At 38.1% G+C, this 16,834-nt stretch overlaps 2 protein-coding genes across 2 annotated transcripts; both read left to right on the forward strand.

The window, feature by feature from the left end:
* The first annotated feature begins 1,813 nt into the window (after positions 1 to 1,813).
* Positions 1,814 to 8,108, forward strand: rgrb (retinal G protein coupled receptor b). Its single transcript, XM_037691120.1, has 7 exons — positions 1,814 to 1,910; positions 2,127 to 2,283; positions 3,929 to 4,050; positions 6,421 to 6,574; positions 6,663 to 6,780; positions 7,520 to 7,633; positions 7,811 to 8,108. The coding sequence occupies exons 1-7, from the start codon at positions 1,835 to 1,837 to the stop codon at positions 7,949 to 7,951; spliced, it is 882 nt and encodes a 293-aa protein (XP_037547048.1). The 5' UTR covers positions 1,814 to 1,834; the 3' UTR covers positions 7,952 to 8,108.
* A 7,048-nt stretch (positions 8,109 to 15,156) lies between these two features.
* On the forward strand, positions 15,157 to 16,756 carry slc18a3b (solute carrier family 18 member 3b). Its single transcript, XM_037691121.1, has one exon. The coding sequence runs from the start codon at positions 15,157 to 15,159 to the stop codon at positions 16,717 to 16,719; it is 1,563 nt and encodes a 520-aa protein (XP_037547049.1). The 3' UTR covers positions 16,720 to 16,756.
* Positions 16,757 to 16,834: the final 78 nt, after the last annotated feature.

Consider the following 16,834-nt stretch of genomic DNA (forward strand, 5'->3'; position numbering starts at 1 on the left):
TGTAACAGGTCTCTTTTGTAAATGAGTCGTTGAGGCTCAATGGGAATAAACCGGTATAAATAAAAGGTCTAATAATCAAAATGTAATAAAAAGTTCTCTATTAGGCTGGTTCAAACTGGCTTTAGCTTCACCCCCAATCTGCTGAAGTGGCTTAACAGATTGGGTTTCTGAATCTTTGAGTTGCGAAATGTGTCACCGTGCAGCTTTATGTTCCTGCATGACCTCGCCTGGTTAGCTCAGCATCCAGCAAACTAACGAGCCTGTGTTTGGATCTTAGCAGACGTCATTTCCCACATCGTATGCACCAAAAGGAGATCTAAACATTCCTGTTGTGCCATGTGACTGACAGCAGATGAAGCATGAGCCCTGCAGCTCTCTGCAGAATTTGAGGAGATCTGAGCCCTCAGTCAGGACAATATTTGCTGTTTCAGTAAAGGGAATTATAAACCCATTGAGATTGTCAGTGCATAGTTAATAAGTTTGTGGTAATCTGCGAGAGATTAGTGAATCCATCAAACGGTACACAAATGTTACATTTTAAAAGGTTCAAGCTGCGGTGACAGACACACTTCCCTGCTGTCCTCCATTTTTTTTTTTTTTATATCAAGATCATCAAGTAAATAAATAAATCCTGTTGTCACTGCAACAACAGGATCTATTTATTTACCTCAACCACAAACGTTGCAGTTTGCGGTTGTTATGGAGTCAGATTATAATTTACAAGTTTTCAGCCCAAACTAGTAAAACTATGTTATCATGACACGTTTTCCATCATACAGTTTTCATGCTTAGTTATGCAACAACTGACCTTCGCTACATTCAAGTGTTCAAAATGTAAAAACACTGCTCTGTCTGCTGTCTCCGATACAGTCAGTGACCACAGTCTAAATATATATATATTAGATCAATAGATTGATAGATCGATAGAGAGAGAGAGAGAGATTGGTATACAGCAAATAATTTATTCATTTTTCAAAACTTTTCCACATAATTCCAATTTACAATGTCCAAACTATCCTTTAATGTGCTCCTTTTTAAAATTATAAATTTGCAAACAAACTAATTTTGCATATAATATCACAGACTCGTGTTATCTTTAAAGGGACAGTCTGCACAATTCTAAAGTGATCCATTAGATAGTTATTAACTTTTATTCAACCTTCATTTAAACAGGTTAGCCCCATTGGGCCATGAGGACTCATTTACGAGGGAGACCTGAATATTGAAGAGTGATGACAACAGTGGATGACGACAACAATTGACAATCACAAAGGATGCACATGTAAGTATTTTGTGTGTGTGTGGGGGGGGGGGGAGATTTGGTTATTAATATTAAGCATTAAAAACGTTTTGACAGAACATTACTTCATAAATAACCAGACCATCTCTTTAACATTCTGCCTTCCAAAGCTTAGCTCATCTGTCACTCACTGAACTATTTAAAATAAATCATTTAGGGCTTTAAGAAAAGTTTGAGTGAGCGAGGCCATCTCGTAGAAAGAAAAAAAAACTTCATTTCCCATAATGCATTTAGACGGACTCAAGTTTCTTTGGCGTCGACAGGACCTGAAGTCGCATCTAAAATCCACGTTTCTCAGCTGGCAGAATAAACACTTTCGGAGTTTAGTTTGTTTGTTTGTTTGTTTGTGGTTATAAAATTGCAGTGAGTCTGTAGAGGGTGCTCACTGGGACATTCCTGTGAGGATTGTAAAAAGAAAAGGGGAGGCGTTTAACTGAGATTAGTCTCTTTATGCCTTTTCACGTGAAAGAGCCTTTAAAATAAGAGTGACACGCAGCGAGCAGAAACACTTGCAGAGTCTTTGTGCACGCAGACATGGGGACCTACACGTTACCAGAGGGATTCACGGACTTTGACATGTTTGCATTCGGCTCTGCACTTCTTGTTGCAGGTAAGTTGATCCAAACATTAAAAATCAAGTCTCTTCCAAAAGGTACAGCTTGCATGCCATCAGAAGATGTAAAGGTATTTACAATGCATTCTTATTTTTTTTATGTCTGCCATGTAAAAATGAGCTTTGCATGCTGTTTTGTTGTGCTAATGTAAACTGAACCTATATAGTTATGTAACATTTATGGTTTAACCCTTGACTTTTTTATGCTTTCAGGCCTGCTGGGATTCTTCCTCAACATCATCAGCATCCTGTCCTTCCTCAATGTGAGGGAGATGAGAACCCCCAGTAACTTCTTTGTGTTCAACCTCGCTGTGGCCGACATCAGTTTGAATTTAAATGGGCTCACAGCTGCTTACGCCAGCTATCTCAGGTAACAATCAAAAGAAAGCGTTATTATCCTACATATACGTCTAAATGGTAACTCTGAATTGTCTCTAGGTGTGAGCATGGATGGTTGTCTCTTTATGTGTCCCTGTGATGGACATGCAACGCCTCTCACACTGTCAGGGGCGGTCCTAGCCTGTTTAGTGCCCTGGGCAAAAAAAACCTTTGGCACGCCCCATCCACCAAGCCCGCACAACCCCACCCCACACCACCATTGGGATGTGGATGCACGCCACCGTGACATCTAATTTAGATCAGTGGTTCCCAAACTGGGGTCCCCGGAGACCCGGGGATCCAAGAAAGCGATGCTTCCCCCCCCCCCAAAAAAAAACAACTTTATTTATTTTTATTTTACAAGCACGTAGATGTTTAACAATCTGTTAAAATACACCAAAATGCAGGAAATCACATCTGCCGCCAGTTCTACACTATTGAAACAAGAACTGAACACTTGTTCAAAAATTTGCTAAATGTTGTGCAACCACCACCCTACCTTTAAAAATATTAAACTTTTTTTGTTTTCTTACAAATATTTTCCCCATATTAATACATTATTCTCTTTGAAAGCTGCTTCTGCAAACTTGATCTATTTTTACCGATTTTAGTTTTTACTATAATAATAATAATAATAATGAATTTAATTTGTAACGCACTTTTCATTAACAAAAATCTCAAAGTGCTAATAAGTAGTAATAACTAGTAATAAGTACTAGTTTTCAATTCTGCTACTTTTAGCTAGTATTTGATACTTTTGCTTTTTATCTAGCCCATCTTTGTTCAGATTAACAAGTTTCACAAGCTAATCTTTTAGAAATTACCAATTGCAGGAGTGTCCAATCCTGGTCCTCGAGGGCCACTCTTCCACTTGTTTTACTCGCTTCTCTGCTCCAGCACCTAATTCAGTGGTTGAATCGCCTCTTTATTATTGATTTATTTATTTAACCTTTATTTTACCTGTAAAATGTTTGAGCACCAGTTCTCACTTATCAACATGGCCTCTTCATGTTCTGCTTATTGACCGAGTCAACTGATGTGATTGACTGATTCATATCAGGTGTGTTGGAGCAGAGAAACAACTTAAACATGCAGGACTGTGGCCTCCAAGGACTACACTAATGCTAATGTGTTATCATTTGGATTACTGACATCAAACACATCTGGAGTTATTGGTTATAATTAAATTCCACCTATACTGACCTAAAAATGTAGTTTTTACTAACACACAGAGAGACAAGCAATATGACTCAGACATCATGTTTTTATTTAAAAATGACATTTTAGGGGGTTATGTTTCTTTTTCTTTTGATGTTATAACATTTTAGCTTCAAATTTATGGAAAACGTCTGCAAATTTACAAAAAACAGATATATCCAAAGGTATTCTGATTTTTTTTTTTTTTTTTTTTATAAATAAACCTACTCGAACATGGTCTTGCATTGAACATTTATATTAAGCCAACAGATGTAGGCTGTCATGAGATTGTAAAAAAAAAAAAAGCATTATTTATGGATCATTGGGGAAAATTTTTTTTTTTAAATTACTGGTTATTCTTTTGAGATATTGTACTGCTGTTTAATTTAATGCAAAAAGACAGTGTTGTGGACTATAACACAGTTCTTTTTATCTTATAGGTATTGGCCATTTGGTCAAGATGGTTGTAGTTATCACGCTTTCCAGGGAATGATTTCAGTCTTGGCCTCCCTCAGTTTCATGGCTGCAATCGCCTGGGACAGATATCACCAGTACTGCACTAGTAAGTTGGAAAGGAAATGTCCAAAAATCTAAATTTAGGTTGGATTTTCCATCCCGGGCAAAAATTACAAAGACTGGAAGAAATGCATTTGCCATATTTTTTTTAACTATAAGGCGCACCAGATTATAAGGTGCAATATCAATGAATGGGTCTGTTTTCATACATAAGGTGCACCGGATTACAAAACTCTCTGTTGATTTTTGAGAAAATTAAAGGATTTTAAGTGTTCCTTATAGTCTGAAAATTATGGTATTTAGTTATTTACTTGGTCCATCACAAATTATTCTATGCATTTTCAAAGTTTTGCTATTTATTGAGCTCTATTCAGAACCTTTCTGTCGAATGAGTTTTTTTTATTATTATTTATGAACTTATCATTAAATGTTAACCCTCCAAATACCGTATTTTCCATCCTATAAGTCGCACATTTTTGCATAATTTACATGCCCTGCGACTTATAGGCTGAAGCGATATATTTATGGATTTTTTCCCGTATTTATAAACCATTTTTTGGCTGAGATATGACCCGTTTTTATTAATTCTGACTGAAAAAAAATTGAGCAGTACAATTTTCAGCCACTTGATGGCAGCAGAGTAGTAGTAGATGTATGGCATACCATTGTATCATGTAATAGGTAAACGTGGCTATAATGACAAATTCAAAAAAGTTCAAGACAACAACAACTGGACTTTATTTATTAAACTATACTTTATTCTTTGTTTTTTTGTTTTTCTTGAACTTTTTTGAATTTGCCATGTCCCAGATGACTGAGAATCTTCACCAGCTTTTAATGACACATTTTCCCTGCCACAGTCTCCCCACCTTCATTCTGCTCGCTGCTTGGAACCGTCAAAACAGCTGCACCACCCCGGCAAAATGCAGCTAATTTGACCATTAAAGTGCATTTATTAAGCAAATGTTAGACTGAGACACAGCTTTGTTATAATTTCGAGCAAACAAATAATTGTTTAATTGTTTAGGTGCTTTTCTTGTTAATTTGTGGAGAAACGAGCCGCGCTCCTCCTCCCTTTTTTCGTCCGCTGCGCATTCACGGAGCATCGAGGCAGCAAAACTATTTTTGAAATACAGATGTTTTGACCATTAAAGTGCATTTATTAAGCAAACGTTAGACTGAGACGCACATTTACTGTAATTTCGAGCAAACAAATAATAGTTTTTAAGTGTTCATCTTGTTAAATTCTTGTTAAAGTCCTCCCGTGCATGCTCCCACGGCCGCCATTTGGCAGCCCATCAATTTTTAGCACACCGGCCCACATTTCCGGGGTGTCAGCAGTGACGCATAATAGATGCGACGTTTACGGCGAAGCAACATAATTATTGATTTTCCCACTTTATTAGACAGATATGAACTGATGCGACTTCTAAGGCGGAGCGACGTGTACGGCAGAAACTATGGTATTTTTTCCAGTTCTTACAAATGGGCTTATTGAGCACATTTAAAGTCCAGTACAAAATGCTCAGCTGAGGAACATAATTTAGTCAAGAATGTAGTCATGAAAACAATGTCTATTTGTATTTGTAACGTCTCTTGTGAGGATTATACATCAAAAGCTCTCATGCTTTATAAGATAATGTCAAGGAGTTCTTTTAACCCAGCTATTTTAAATAAAGGCCGTGTGTGATCAAGCACCGCCCCAAAAAGAGGATAGTGCAAAAAAAAATTTTTTTAATTTGCTACATACTTCAAAATTGTTTTTATTTTAGTAAAACAAAATAATTGTATGCAAAGCTACAATTATAATATTCATTATACTAAATATATGGTTTCCTTGAACAAGGAATAACAGTGCACGTCCACTGCAGTCATACGACAAGTTAATGCATTTAATGCTTGCAAAGAGGCCTGTTCTCTGCATGTGAACACTCCAGTTCCCACATAATCACAATGGATGAATTCATGCATTTCTGCAGTGTATTAGTAGGCTTGACAGGATTAGGTTTTCCCTCATAGATTTGCTAGAGTGCATGAAAATAGAAGCTCTTTTTCACAAAATCGCATTCTTTGGGAGAAAAAATAACCATATGTAAGTGGGTCTTCTGAGTTGTGTAAGATTACTTTGTAAGTGCCCTGAGAGGATTTTTGTTGAGGATTAGTTCTTTATAAATAAACTAAACTAAAATAAATTTAATTAAACATTAATTATGTGACCCGAACAATAATCTGGTATGTTCTGTGGTAGAATATGCACTTGCTGCTTCTTATTTTCTTACATTTTTTGGGGGGGAAAACTTATGAAATTGGACATTAATGTATAATTAGTTACTGAAAAACAATTTTCTGATGATTATATTATCTTTACATCATAATCAAACTTCTTAGTCGAATTCAAACTGTTTGTGTTCTGTAGGACAAAAGCTCTTCTGGAGCACTACAGTAACTATATGCTGCCTAATCTGGATTCTCGCCATCTTCTGGTCTGCTCTTCCACTCATGGGATGGGGCGTCTATGACTTTGAGCCAATGAGGACGTGCTGCACGCTGGACTACACCAGAGGAGACAGGTAGAGTTGCAGGATTATAATGAGCTATGTGCTCTGATGAACAGCAGTTTTAAAACCTTTGTAATTGTGTCACTTTTCTTTTTGACAGGGATTATATCACCTACGTGATAAGTCTGGTGTTGCTTTACCTGATGTTCCCATCCATCACCCTGATTTCATGTTATAATTCCATCCACAAACAATTTAAAAAGGTCCACCATCACAGGGTAAATATACCTCAGTCTTTTTAAATTCATCAGTAAACCTTTTTAAGGTTTCTTTCAAAACATTTTAAGCCCCTTTTTTGTCTCATTAATTACACATTATGAAGAGAAACCATCATGTTAGCTTTTTATGTAAAGTAATGTTAAGCAATATGAAAAACTATAACAAATAAAACAATATAAATAAGGAAGGAGAGCTAAGACAGAGGATTGTTGTTAGGGGTTTATGTTATTCGTATGAATTTTATTTCAGTTCTAATTTTTGCATGAAGCCAATATAAAAGCAGGCCGACTTTTGAGAAATTTGATCATTTTGTTGCAAAACCAGTTTGTACTCTTGACTGAAGCTTTTGAATCAGCTGTTAGTTTTTTCTAGGAACTAATTGGGCATCCAGTAGCAGTCCAACAACAACAAAAAAAAAGATTGGTATTGAACGGGGCTGCGACTTTTGGAAATATGCACAATGAGAATAGTAGTGGTTCAAGCCCAGAACCCTGTGGAACGCCACAACTAATTTGGAAAGACTCGCGTGAAGGTGTACAAACTGGAATTTATTGAGTAATTAAGAGCTAAACAAGTTTAAAACTGTGCTTGTGTCTGTAATGAATCTAAACTGCTGTTTTATTAGTTTTGGACACAATGATTTTGGTAAACACGACAAAACAATTTTCTGTTTTATTTTCATATCGTGTACACCAAATCCACGTTGTAACATGCAACACACTGAAATTAATTTTCTAGTTCAACACCAGTTTGCCCATGAGGGTAATGCTGATGTGCTGGGGCCCCTACATCCTCATGTGCATCTACGCCTGCTTTGAAAATGTGACATTCATCTCCCCAAAACTGCGGATGGTGAGCCATTTATTTTATTTCATTCAGTCAAGCACAGAAAATAATGTGCTTTTTTAGTTTGCATAGTAGACCATCTCACCATATTCTTTTATCAGCGATGACTTTTTCTTGACAGGAAAAAAGGAGGGATAAAATTAAAATAAAACTTGTGAAAATGCTTTTATTTATCTTTTGTAGGTGCTTCCAGTTATTGCAAAGACAAATCCCTTCTTCAACGCTCTCTTCTACTCTTTTGGAAACGAGTTCTACCGGGGCGGCATTTGGCATTTCCTCACCGGACAGAAGATTGTCGAGCCAGACATCAAGAAGTCCAAATAAAAAAAGAAACTCCGTGTTCTGTCCAACTATTGACACCTTCCTTTGCCTTCACCGTAGGTTCTTCAAACATAAAGCGAACAACGTTAAAGTATCTAGATGACTGTACAAGTATTTCCTCCCCCATTAGGACGGATGGAGCTCGGGATCTTGTCTTTACACCTCATGCTGGATTGGTGCAATTTCAATTTCTTATTCCAGCAACTTGTCTTTATGCTGCTCCTCCATCCACGTTTAACTCTGTAAACTTTGCTGTTCGCCTACTGCCTGCTTAATTTAATGATGACATCATTCCTATTTAAGAGGAGGAAGCGTTTACTGTGTTAAGACTCTATTACGCAATTACACTTTCACATTCACCTGAGGCAAAGTGAGTCTAATCACTTATCTGATTACTAAAGTGCCTTCACTAGGAATGAATCGCTAATTAGCATTTAACGGTTTTGGTAGATGTATTACTTTATCTCCAAATAAATCTGTATTTAGCTGCTTTTTTATATCAGTTTTTACTCATTGCACAAGCAGAGGCCTTTCTAAAGAGAAGTAAAATATTAGCTTATTCACGCGCACGAGTAAAGAAATTTAATTAAGGAGCGAGCCTTCAAACATTAAATACAAAATAAATGTTGGGAAGCTCAAAATACAACTGAAGTGTCTGGGATTTAATCTCAGCTGGCATTGAAATACCTTTTGTTTCTTTTTCTGCAGTCCTGACGTTCTGTCTTTTTTTTTTTTTTAAGTAGGGCACAGAAGCTGCTAAATCCACTCACTCCATAAATAACCCACAGTGGGGCAAAGTGTCTTGTCACCCTAACCTCAGGAGGGCAGTCATCAGCAGGTAAAATCCACTCTGGGAAAATAGCTCATTTTATTAGAAGTATGTCCTCATGGGCAGCAGTCACCGTATTAGAGCCCCGAATGTTCAACATTTAAATCAAATTCAACTCGCATGGGAAAACTGGCCATGTTTGTATAGAGTTGGTTATATTATTACTTCTGGAAACTATCTCATCTGTGCTATTATGTCATTATAGAATAAAAAAAATCAGTATTGTGTCCTCGTTCTTATTGTTTTTTTCAGTTTATGAACTTCTGCAGAGGTTTTTTTTTCTTGCAAGAAAAGGCTTAAGTTGCAAAACAGTGACTTCCCAGTTGAGAGACTGACTCGGGGTTTCCCTCCAGCACCTCATTAAATCACATCCTTCCTCTGACTTCTGCTGCCCCTCTTCCTCCTGCGCTCGGGAGGTTTTCTCATGAGAGACTGAAGAATTCATCAGATAAGAAATTCCTGGAAAGAGCCCTATCATTAGCCGACGCCGATTAGAACGTGTGGACCAAGGATCTAATTTAGTCAAAGCCGAAGATGGAAACAGTAGCTGCTCACTCACAGGAAGAAGGGAGGGAATAAACTCAGACAGATTAAGCTTTAAGCTTTAAACAGACTGGTTCCGGTTTTAATCAACTCAATCTGTTGAGTAAAAATTAGATGTGTATTCCTAATTTCTTTCTCTTTTTTTGTTGCTAGTTTTACTTTACAAAACAACACGAATACTCCCGGTGAAGGATCAGTTATCTTTTTGTGACACAAACATCCAGAAGATTATTAAGCTTTAAAAAAAAAAAACATGCTTTTACAATTGTTTTATTATATATACATTTTTATAAATGTTCCTTTAAATTTATATTAACAATAACAGACTGAGAAACAGTTTCTTTCCAAGGGCCATAACCTTTATAAACTCTCATATGCACTGATCTCACTAAAAATATAATAATGATGTGTAATATATTAATATCACCACAGCTGCCGTTGTGTAGACTCTTGTCCATTGAGCAAGATCTATTTCAACAATGTGCAATAGTCACCTCTCTGTGATATATTTTATTTTAATATTCTATATTGTTAGATGTATATTTGTTTATTTGCACTAAGCTATATATACATTTTCTATTTTTGAACCTAGCTTGTCTGCATTTGCCTTGCACTAAAAAAAGAGAGTAGCTCCTCATTCTTCTCGTACATTCTGTATAATGACAATAAAGATAATTGTATTCTATAAATACATTATATAAAATATATATATATAATTATATTATATATAAAAGCACCTTTCAGTACACTGTACAGCTACAACAGAAAAACAAATGCAAATTCAAATATTAACTCTGTCACCACAACATGAAAATACGAGTAAGCTGTTATAATAATAATGTTTATCTTGCAGTGGCATTTATTTAAAGTCAGTTGTACATAAATTAAAAATAAAACATCCCCCCCCCCCACACACACAATTGTCGTATTCAGAAAAAAATCTAACAATTTATATATTTAAACTATTTTTCTGTTTGAATTTGACCTCAAAGTGGCAAAACTTCCTCAGCTTTTCAGAATCTTGAAGCCAAAGCTGTTTTAATGTTTGCTCCACTTTCAACTAAAATGAATGAATCCATGTTTGTTTAATGGAAAAGTCACAATTTCACCAAAGGTTTCTTCAAACACTTCTTATTTAACGTCATCATTTAGTAACACTTTGAACATTTTCACTATTTATCCGTAAAAACTCCACAGGGAGTGGATCCAACCAATAACGATAAAATGTACTGGACGGCACCACAGTTGATTTAAATTGGCACAACCATATCCTTAACTCATTCATGAGTTTTAAAAACCTGTTATGTTTCCGTTTTTGAAAAATAATAAATAAAATACATATACAATGGTCCCTCGTTTATCGCGGGGGAATCTGTACCCTGAAGCCCAGCGATAAATGAAAACCCGCGAAGTAGGAATAGTAGTACAAGTAGTAATATAGGTTACATGCTAAAAGAGCACAGAATATCATGATTTCAGCTCCCTGCCACCTGTCAGTGCTTTCGGCCACGCCCACTTCTCTGCTGCAGAGTGGAGTTCATCACACGCTGCAGGAGGAAGCTTCTCCTTCAGCTGTGGGCTGCACAAAAGTGCAGCAGGTGCAAAATAATTTTAAATAATTTATTTTGAATAAAAATTCCATGCTGATCGTGCGTCTCATCCATCAATCATCCAGTTGTGTGCCATGTCCAATCTTATTTTGAAAAACCGCAATAGAGCGAGTCTGCGAAAAACAAACCGTGAAGTAGCGAGGGACTACTGTATTGAACAATATTTAATTACATTAACAATATGTGTTTTTATTTTATTTTATTTTATTGTGACGTTCACATGCCTTTTGTTGTTGATGTGTATTTAGTTGTGGATGAAGCTGGACAATAAAGTATACATCTATCATCTATCTATATACAACAGGATTCAGTAAAAATATATGACACTCAGTGATGCTGAGTAACAAATTTACACAATGAAAACAATGGCAAGTAATCATTTTTTTAATCTTTTTTTTTTTTTAAGTTTCCAACATCCAGATCGACTAATAGCATTTTGAACTAATACGGACAAGTCTTCATTGGCTATAATGTCTAATCCGAGAAAAGGGTGAACGCTACTCAGACAGGAAACTAACGTTGAGTAAATCCTAAATATTACACATTAAACGTCACAGGTCGAATCATATCACAAGTTGAAAAAACATCATAAAACTATGATCAGCTTGAGCACGTGTTATATAATCCTGTATGAACTGTTAGTCGTAATTTCTAACGCCGCAACAATAACTGAAAATTTGTCAAAGATGACACCTGTCTGACTTTTTTTTTAAATTATTATTACCATTTGAATCATAAGATCACTCATGAAACTGTTTTCTCTCAGCACACCAAATGTCAAGTCGTTTTGTCATAAATCAGCCTTCAGATTATTTCTTCATTCTGCCAATTTACATTAAAAACACAAGAGAGGTCAACATCATTCATCCAACATGTGCATTTTAAAAAGCCACATTATGTCAGCGGTATGAAACTATAATATTAAAAAAACTATTTATGTAATAGCAGCTGCAGAGCCAAGCATTTGTCATTAGTAAAATTGGGCAGTTTTTCCTTGTTAATCCTCCTGTGTGTTTGTCAAACTGCCCTTTCAGCTTCAGATAATCCATGGAACAGTGCAGCATCTATTACTGTTTAACTGTTAAAACCACAGGACAGAAAACGAAACATTAAATGTAAACACAGCAAATAAAGCATACATGTATTGGGTTATAATGTTGATTACTGGTAAAAATGTAAATACACCATTTAAACTTTACTGAAATGCATAAGTGTGTCATTTTTATACCTTTTATGTATTAACAAATATCCCTGAAATTGTTAAAATATCACTGTTTTCTGGTGTCAAACAGGAATTTCTGACTTTTTTTTTTTAATACTTAGTCTGTCTTCATAAAAACTAAATGGTGTTTCAGATTGTTAAAAAAAATTCAATGTGAGGAAAGTGAAAATTAAAGTAAAATGGAAAGATTTTGTTGGAATATTTAAAAAAAAAAAAATACCGTACATAAATAAATACTTTTTTTACATACAGTTCAACACATTTCCAGACTTTTATACTAAATTATGTTATGATAAATCACAGCTATAGTTGCTTTGATCAAACTGATTAAATCTCGGATCATATTTTAGCGCTCAAACCATGTGTTAGTGATAACTCTCAGCTACTACCACGTCAAATTTTAGCTCAATATTGGCACATTTGTCAAAAGTTAAAGTCATTTTTGTGTAGGTTATTAGCTGTGGCAGCCATCTTGAATTTGGCTGACTCCAAAAGTTATTTGTAGACGATTACTTTGTAAGAGTTTCATTAAAATCTGTGCATGTTCATGAAATACTTTGCTAACAGACTAGTACAGACATGAGCAAACATTAACTGAATACTATATAATTTTTCTATTTATCAAACTTCGAACATGTTTAAATTATAAATAAATATTTTGTTATAATTGTTATTAGGTAAACAAAAAGTTAGGGAACTGCTTTCTGTGTACCTCTTAGTTATGACCACAAGGGGTCGCTGCTGTGTAACTAAACATGGATCCGGACAGAGCAGCCAGTATGATTCTGTGAGCTTCCTATATTGATCCCTTACATGTACAATACATAGTTTTTTATTTTATTCAATACAAAGGAATTGTGAGTGGAAATAAATAAATAAACTGCTAAGCTGAAACCTTTCAGCCTGGAAATCTCCCAAGGTCTTCCAATAGTCTCTGAGTTTGTGTTCAATTATTAGTTTGTTTAAAAAAAAAAAAAAAAAAAAGAACAACAAGTGATGATTTACTAAACTAAACTATTTATTTACTTAAATACTTTAGCGTCGGATAATGTATTTAATTATTTGGCATTAATTATTATTATTCTCGTTGTATCTCAATGATAATGATAATAAAGCTTATTCTGATTCTGATATTTTGATGTTCATAGAAATCTATTCAAAAATATCACAAACAGGAACTGGATCACTGGTAATAAGCATGTCATTATGATTAAATATAATGAAATGTAAAAATAGTTACATGCTAATAACACCTAGGTTTAAAACAACACAGTTTATAACTCAAAGCTGGAATAAGTTTGACTATTGGGTTGAGTTTTTTACACAAAGGTTGAGTTTAAATTACCAATTTGTTGAACTATATTTACTAAAAAGTAAAGAACACCCTTCAGTTTGCCTCATTAGATAATTAAAACTTGGGCTGAGGTGTAGCTTTAATCAAATAATGAGTTTACACAAACACTGGCTAGTGCAAACTAAATAGAACAAAAACAAAAACAGAGGCTAGAGAAGGTGGGCCTGCAATCGAAAAGTCACCATGTTTGATTCCCCGGACTGACAATATCAAAATGTGGGTGGAAAAGGTGAAACACTTGCACCTGCCTCCACCCTCATTTGCCCCACCTTGGGCCCTTGAGCAAGGCCCTTAACCCCCACCAGCCACCCCCAAACTAACCCCTCTTGGAAACAAGTCCTCATGACTCAATGAGACTACCTGTTTAAATAAAGATTAAATTAACAATAATTCGTATTTTTGCACCTATTGACTATATTTTACTCCTTTTAGCTAGACTTATATGTTTAGCCAGTAAAGCTACATTTAGCTAGCATTTAGCTACTTTTGTAATTTAGCTGATGTTCTGCTTCTTCGAACTTTAACATTCAGTTTCAGCTTCTGAGTCATTTGGGGCACAGCGTTCACATTGCGTTGTCACAGAAAACAACTTCCTTCGTGTTGTGTTTGAAATACAACATCACTTAAATAAATAACTAAAAGGTTGTTGTCCAATTTAATAAACAAAAGTGCAGCCTGAACAAGCAACTTTGTAGTCCCTTTAATTAACAAACGTGTATTTTTGTGCTCAACATGTTTCCTGCCACTCTGATCAGGAAAACACAATATCACTGTTTCATTTATCATATACAGATCTCCGCTAAGGAGCAAATTGTGTTTCTTTAATATGATTTTTACTTTTAAAACGGGACAAATCCTCATTTTAAGGCACAGGTGGTACATCTCTGACTTTTTGACCCAGTATTTGGTCCAACCAACCCAACAGCTTTATGAATGTGTTATTATAACAACAAAACAGTTTCATTGTGAACAGTCTTTATTTTTCATTATAAGAATACACTAAACACAGGAAAACTTTTTCTCCACATCTTCCACTCCTATTGGTCCAATTGACTGCTGTCATTGTTGGAAATTACCATAAAGGAGGCAAGTGAAGGGATTCACTTGGGGGCAAGCTGGTGATGCGTCACAGCTCTTTAGAGAAATGAGGAGGGAGACAAAAACTGGACCAAAATAGCGCAGAACCTGCGGGCTAATGTGCGCCAATGGCCACCAAGCCAATTGTCCTCTCAGAGCGGAGAGCACGAGTCACAGGTGATGGAAGGCACGACGGATGAGATACTTTAAGCGCCGCGGTGTGAGAGAATAAATAAGAATAAAAACAAGTTTGCATGAAAGGATAGTGGCAAGAAAGAAAGAAAAAAAAATCTCTGCCAAGCAGCAGAATTTCACCACGTCACTTCTCGGGAGATCATGAAACAGCGTCGGACGTGGCGGAGCCGCGGACGAGTCGAGGAAGCTGAAGAGAGCCATCTCCACCGATGAAGGAGCTCCTCTGCGCCGCTCCCTTTACGCACAGGCGAGGTGAGGTCGGAGAGCAACACACCCATGTAGAGAGTCCTCCCAGGTGTTGAAAGGCAGAGAGGGAAGCGCATCTACAATTTTTGATCTTTCTTTAAAAAATAAATATAAAGAAGGGGGTGGGAAGCCATGGATGGAGAAGGAGGATCCGGGCTGGCCAAATCAGCCGCTGTCAAACTGTCCGAGATGGGACAAAGAACCAAACAGTTCGGCTCCACCATGAAAGACCCTCACCAACAGAAGAGGATCATACTGGTGATCGTCTGCGTGGCTCTGCTGCTGGACAACATGCTCTACATGGTGATCGTGCCAATTATCCCGGACTATCTGGCTGATCTGGAGATGGAGCAGTCCGAGCACGTCCACGTTGTGTTGCACCCCAACACCTCCTCAGCCAACAGCACAAATCAAGACAAAAGCAACAACTTAGACATCCAGATCGGAGTACTGTTTGCCTCTAAAGCCATCCTGCAGCTCTTAGTCAACCCACTGTCGGGAACTTTTATAGACCGAGTCGGATACGACATCCCCCTTTTGATCGGACTCACCGTCATGTTCGTGTCCACGTGCATTTTTGCTTTCGGGGAGAACTACGCGACCCTGTTCGTGGCCCGGAGCCTGCAGGGTCTGGGCTCGGCTTTCGCGGACACGTCCGGGTTCGCCATGATCGCCGACAAGTACACGGAGGAGGGGGAGAGGAGCCGCGCGCTCGGCATCTCGCTGGCCTTCATCTCCTTCGGGAGCCTGGTGGCGCCTCCTTTCGGGGGCATCCTGTACGAGTTCGCGGGCAAGAGGGTGCCCTTCATCGTGCTCGCCACCGTCTGCCTGGCGGACGGCTTCCTGCTGCTCACCGTCATCAAGCCCTTCTCCAACAGAACTCGAGACAACATGCCAGTGGGCACCCCCATCTACAGACTCATGATTGACCCCTACATCGCCGTGGTGGCCGGGGCGCTCACAGTGGCCAACATCCCTCTTGCCTTCCTTGAGCCCACCATCGCCAACTGGATGGAGACCACCATGCACTCCTCCCAGTGGGAGATGGGACTCACTTGGCTGCCAGCCTTCTTCCCCCACGTCTTGGGAGTGTTCATCACCGTCAAACTGGCAGCAAAGAATCCACACTTGCAGTGGTTCTACGGGGCGCTGGGGATGGTGATCATAGGCGCGAGCTCGTGCACGGTGCCCGCGTGCAAAACTTTCGGGCAGCTGATCGCGCCACTGTGCGGCATCTGCTTTGGCATCGCGCTGGTGGACACCGCGCTGCTGCCGACGCTCGCCTTTCTGGTGGACGTGCGTCACGTCTCCGTGTACGGCAGCGTGTATGCCATAGCTGATATTTCATACTCCATCGCCTACGCCATGGGTCCGATCGTGGCCGGACAGATCGTGCACAGCATGGGCTTCGTGCAGCTCAACCTGGGCATGGGTCTGGTTAACGTGCTTTACGCGCCCGCGCTACTGCTGCTGCGTAATGTGTGCCAAATGAAGCCGTCCTTCTCGGAGAGGGATAACCTGCTGGACGAGGCCCCGCAGGGGCTGTACGACACCATCAAGATGGAGGAGGTGAGGGCTAAAAAGAAGGGCTACAACTCAGCCGGGAACTGCCTGCCGGTGGATGAGAATGGCTTCGACCCGTTCAGAGCGCAGCGGTCCGTGTCCGAGGAGTCCTCCGGACCGGAGTACACCTAAACCCACCAGAACCCAAACCCAATGACGAGGCTTGTTCACAACGAGTGGTTTTAACTTTTATGTCTGTACCAATGTGCAATATTTACACCCAATCAACAAAATCATGATTGTGTGA

This window comes from Nematolebias whitei, chromosome 17, assembly GCF_014905685.2.
Source record: "Nematolebias whitei isolate Nwh7 chromosome 17, NemWhi1, whole genome shotgun sequence".
Taxonomy (NCBI): Eukaryota; Metazoa; Chordata; class Actinopteri; order Cyprinodontiformes; family Rivulidae; genus Nematolebias; species Nematolebias whitei.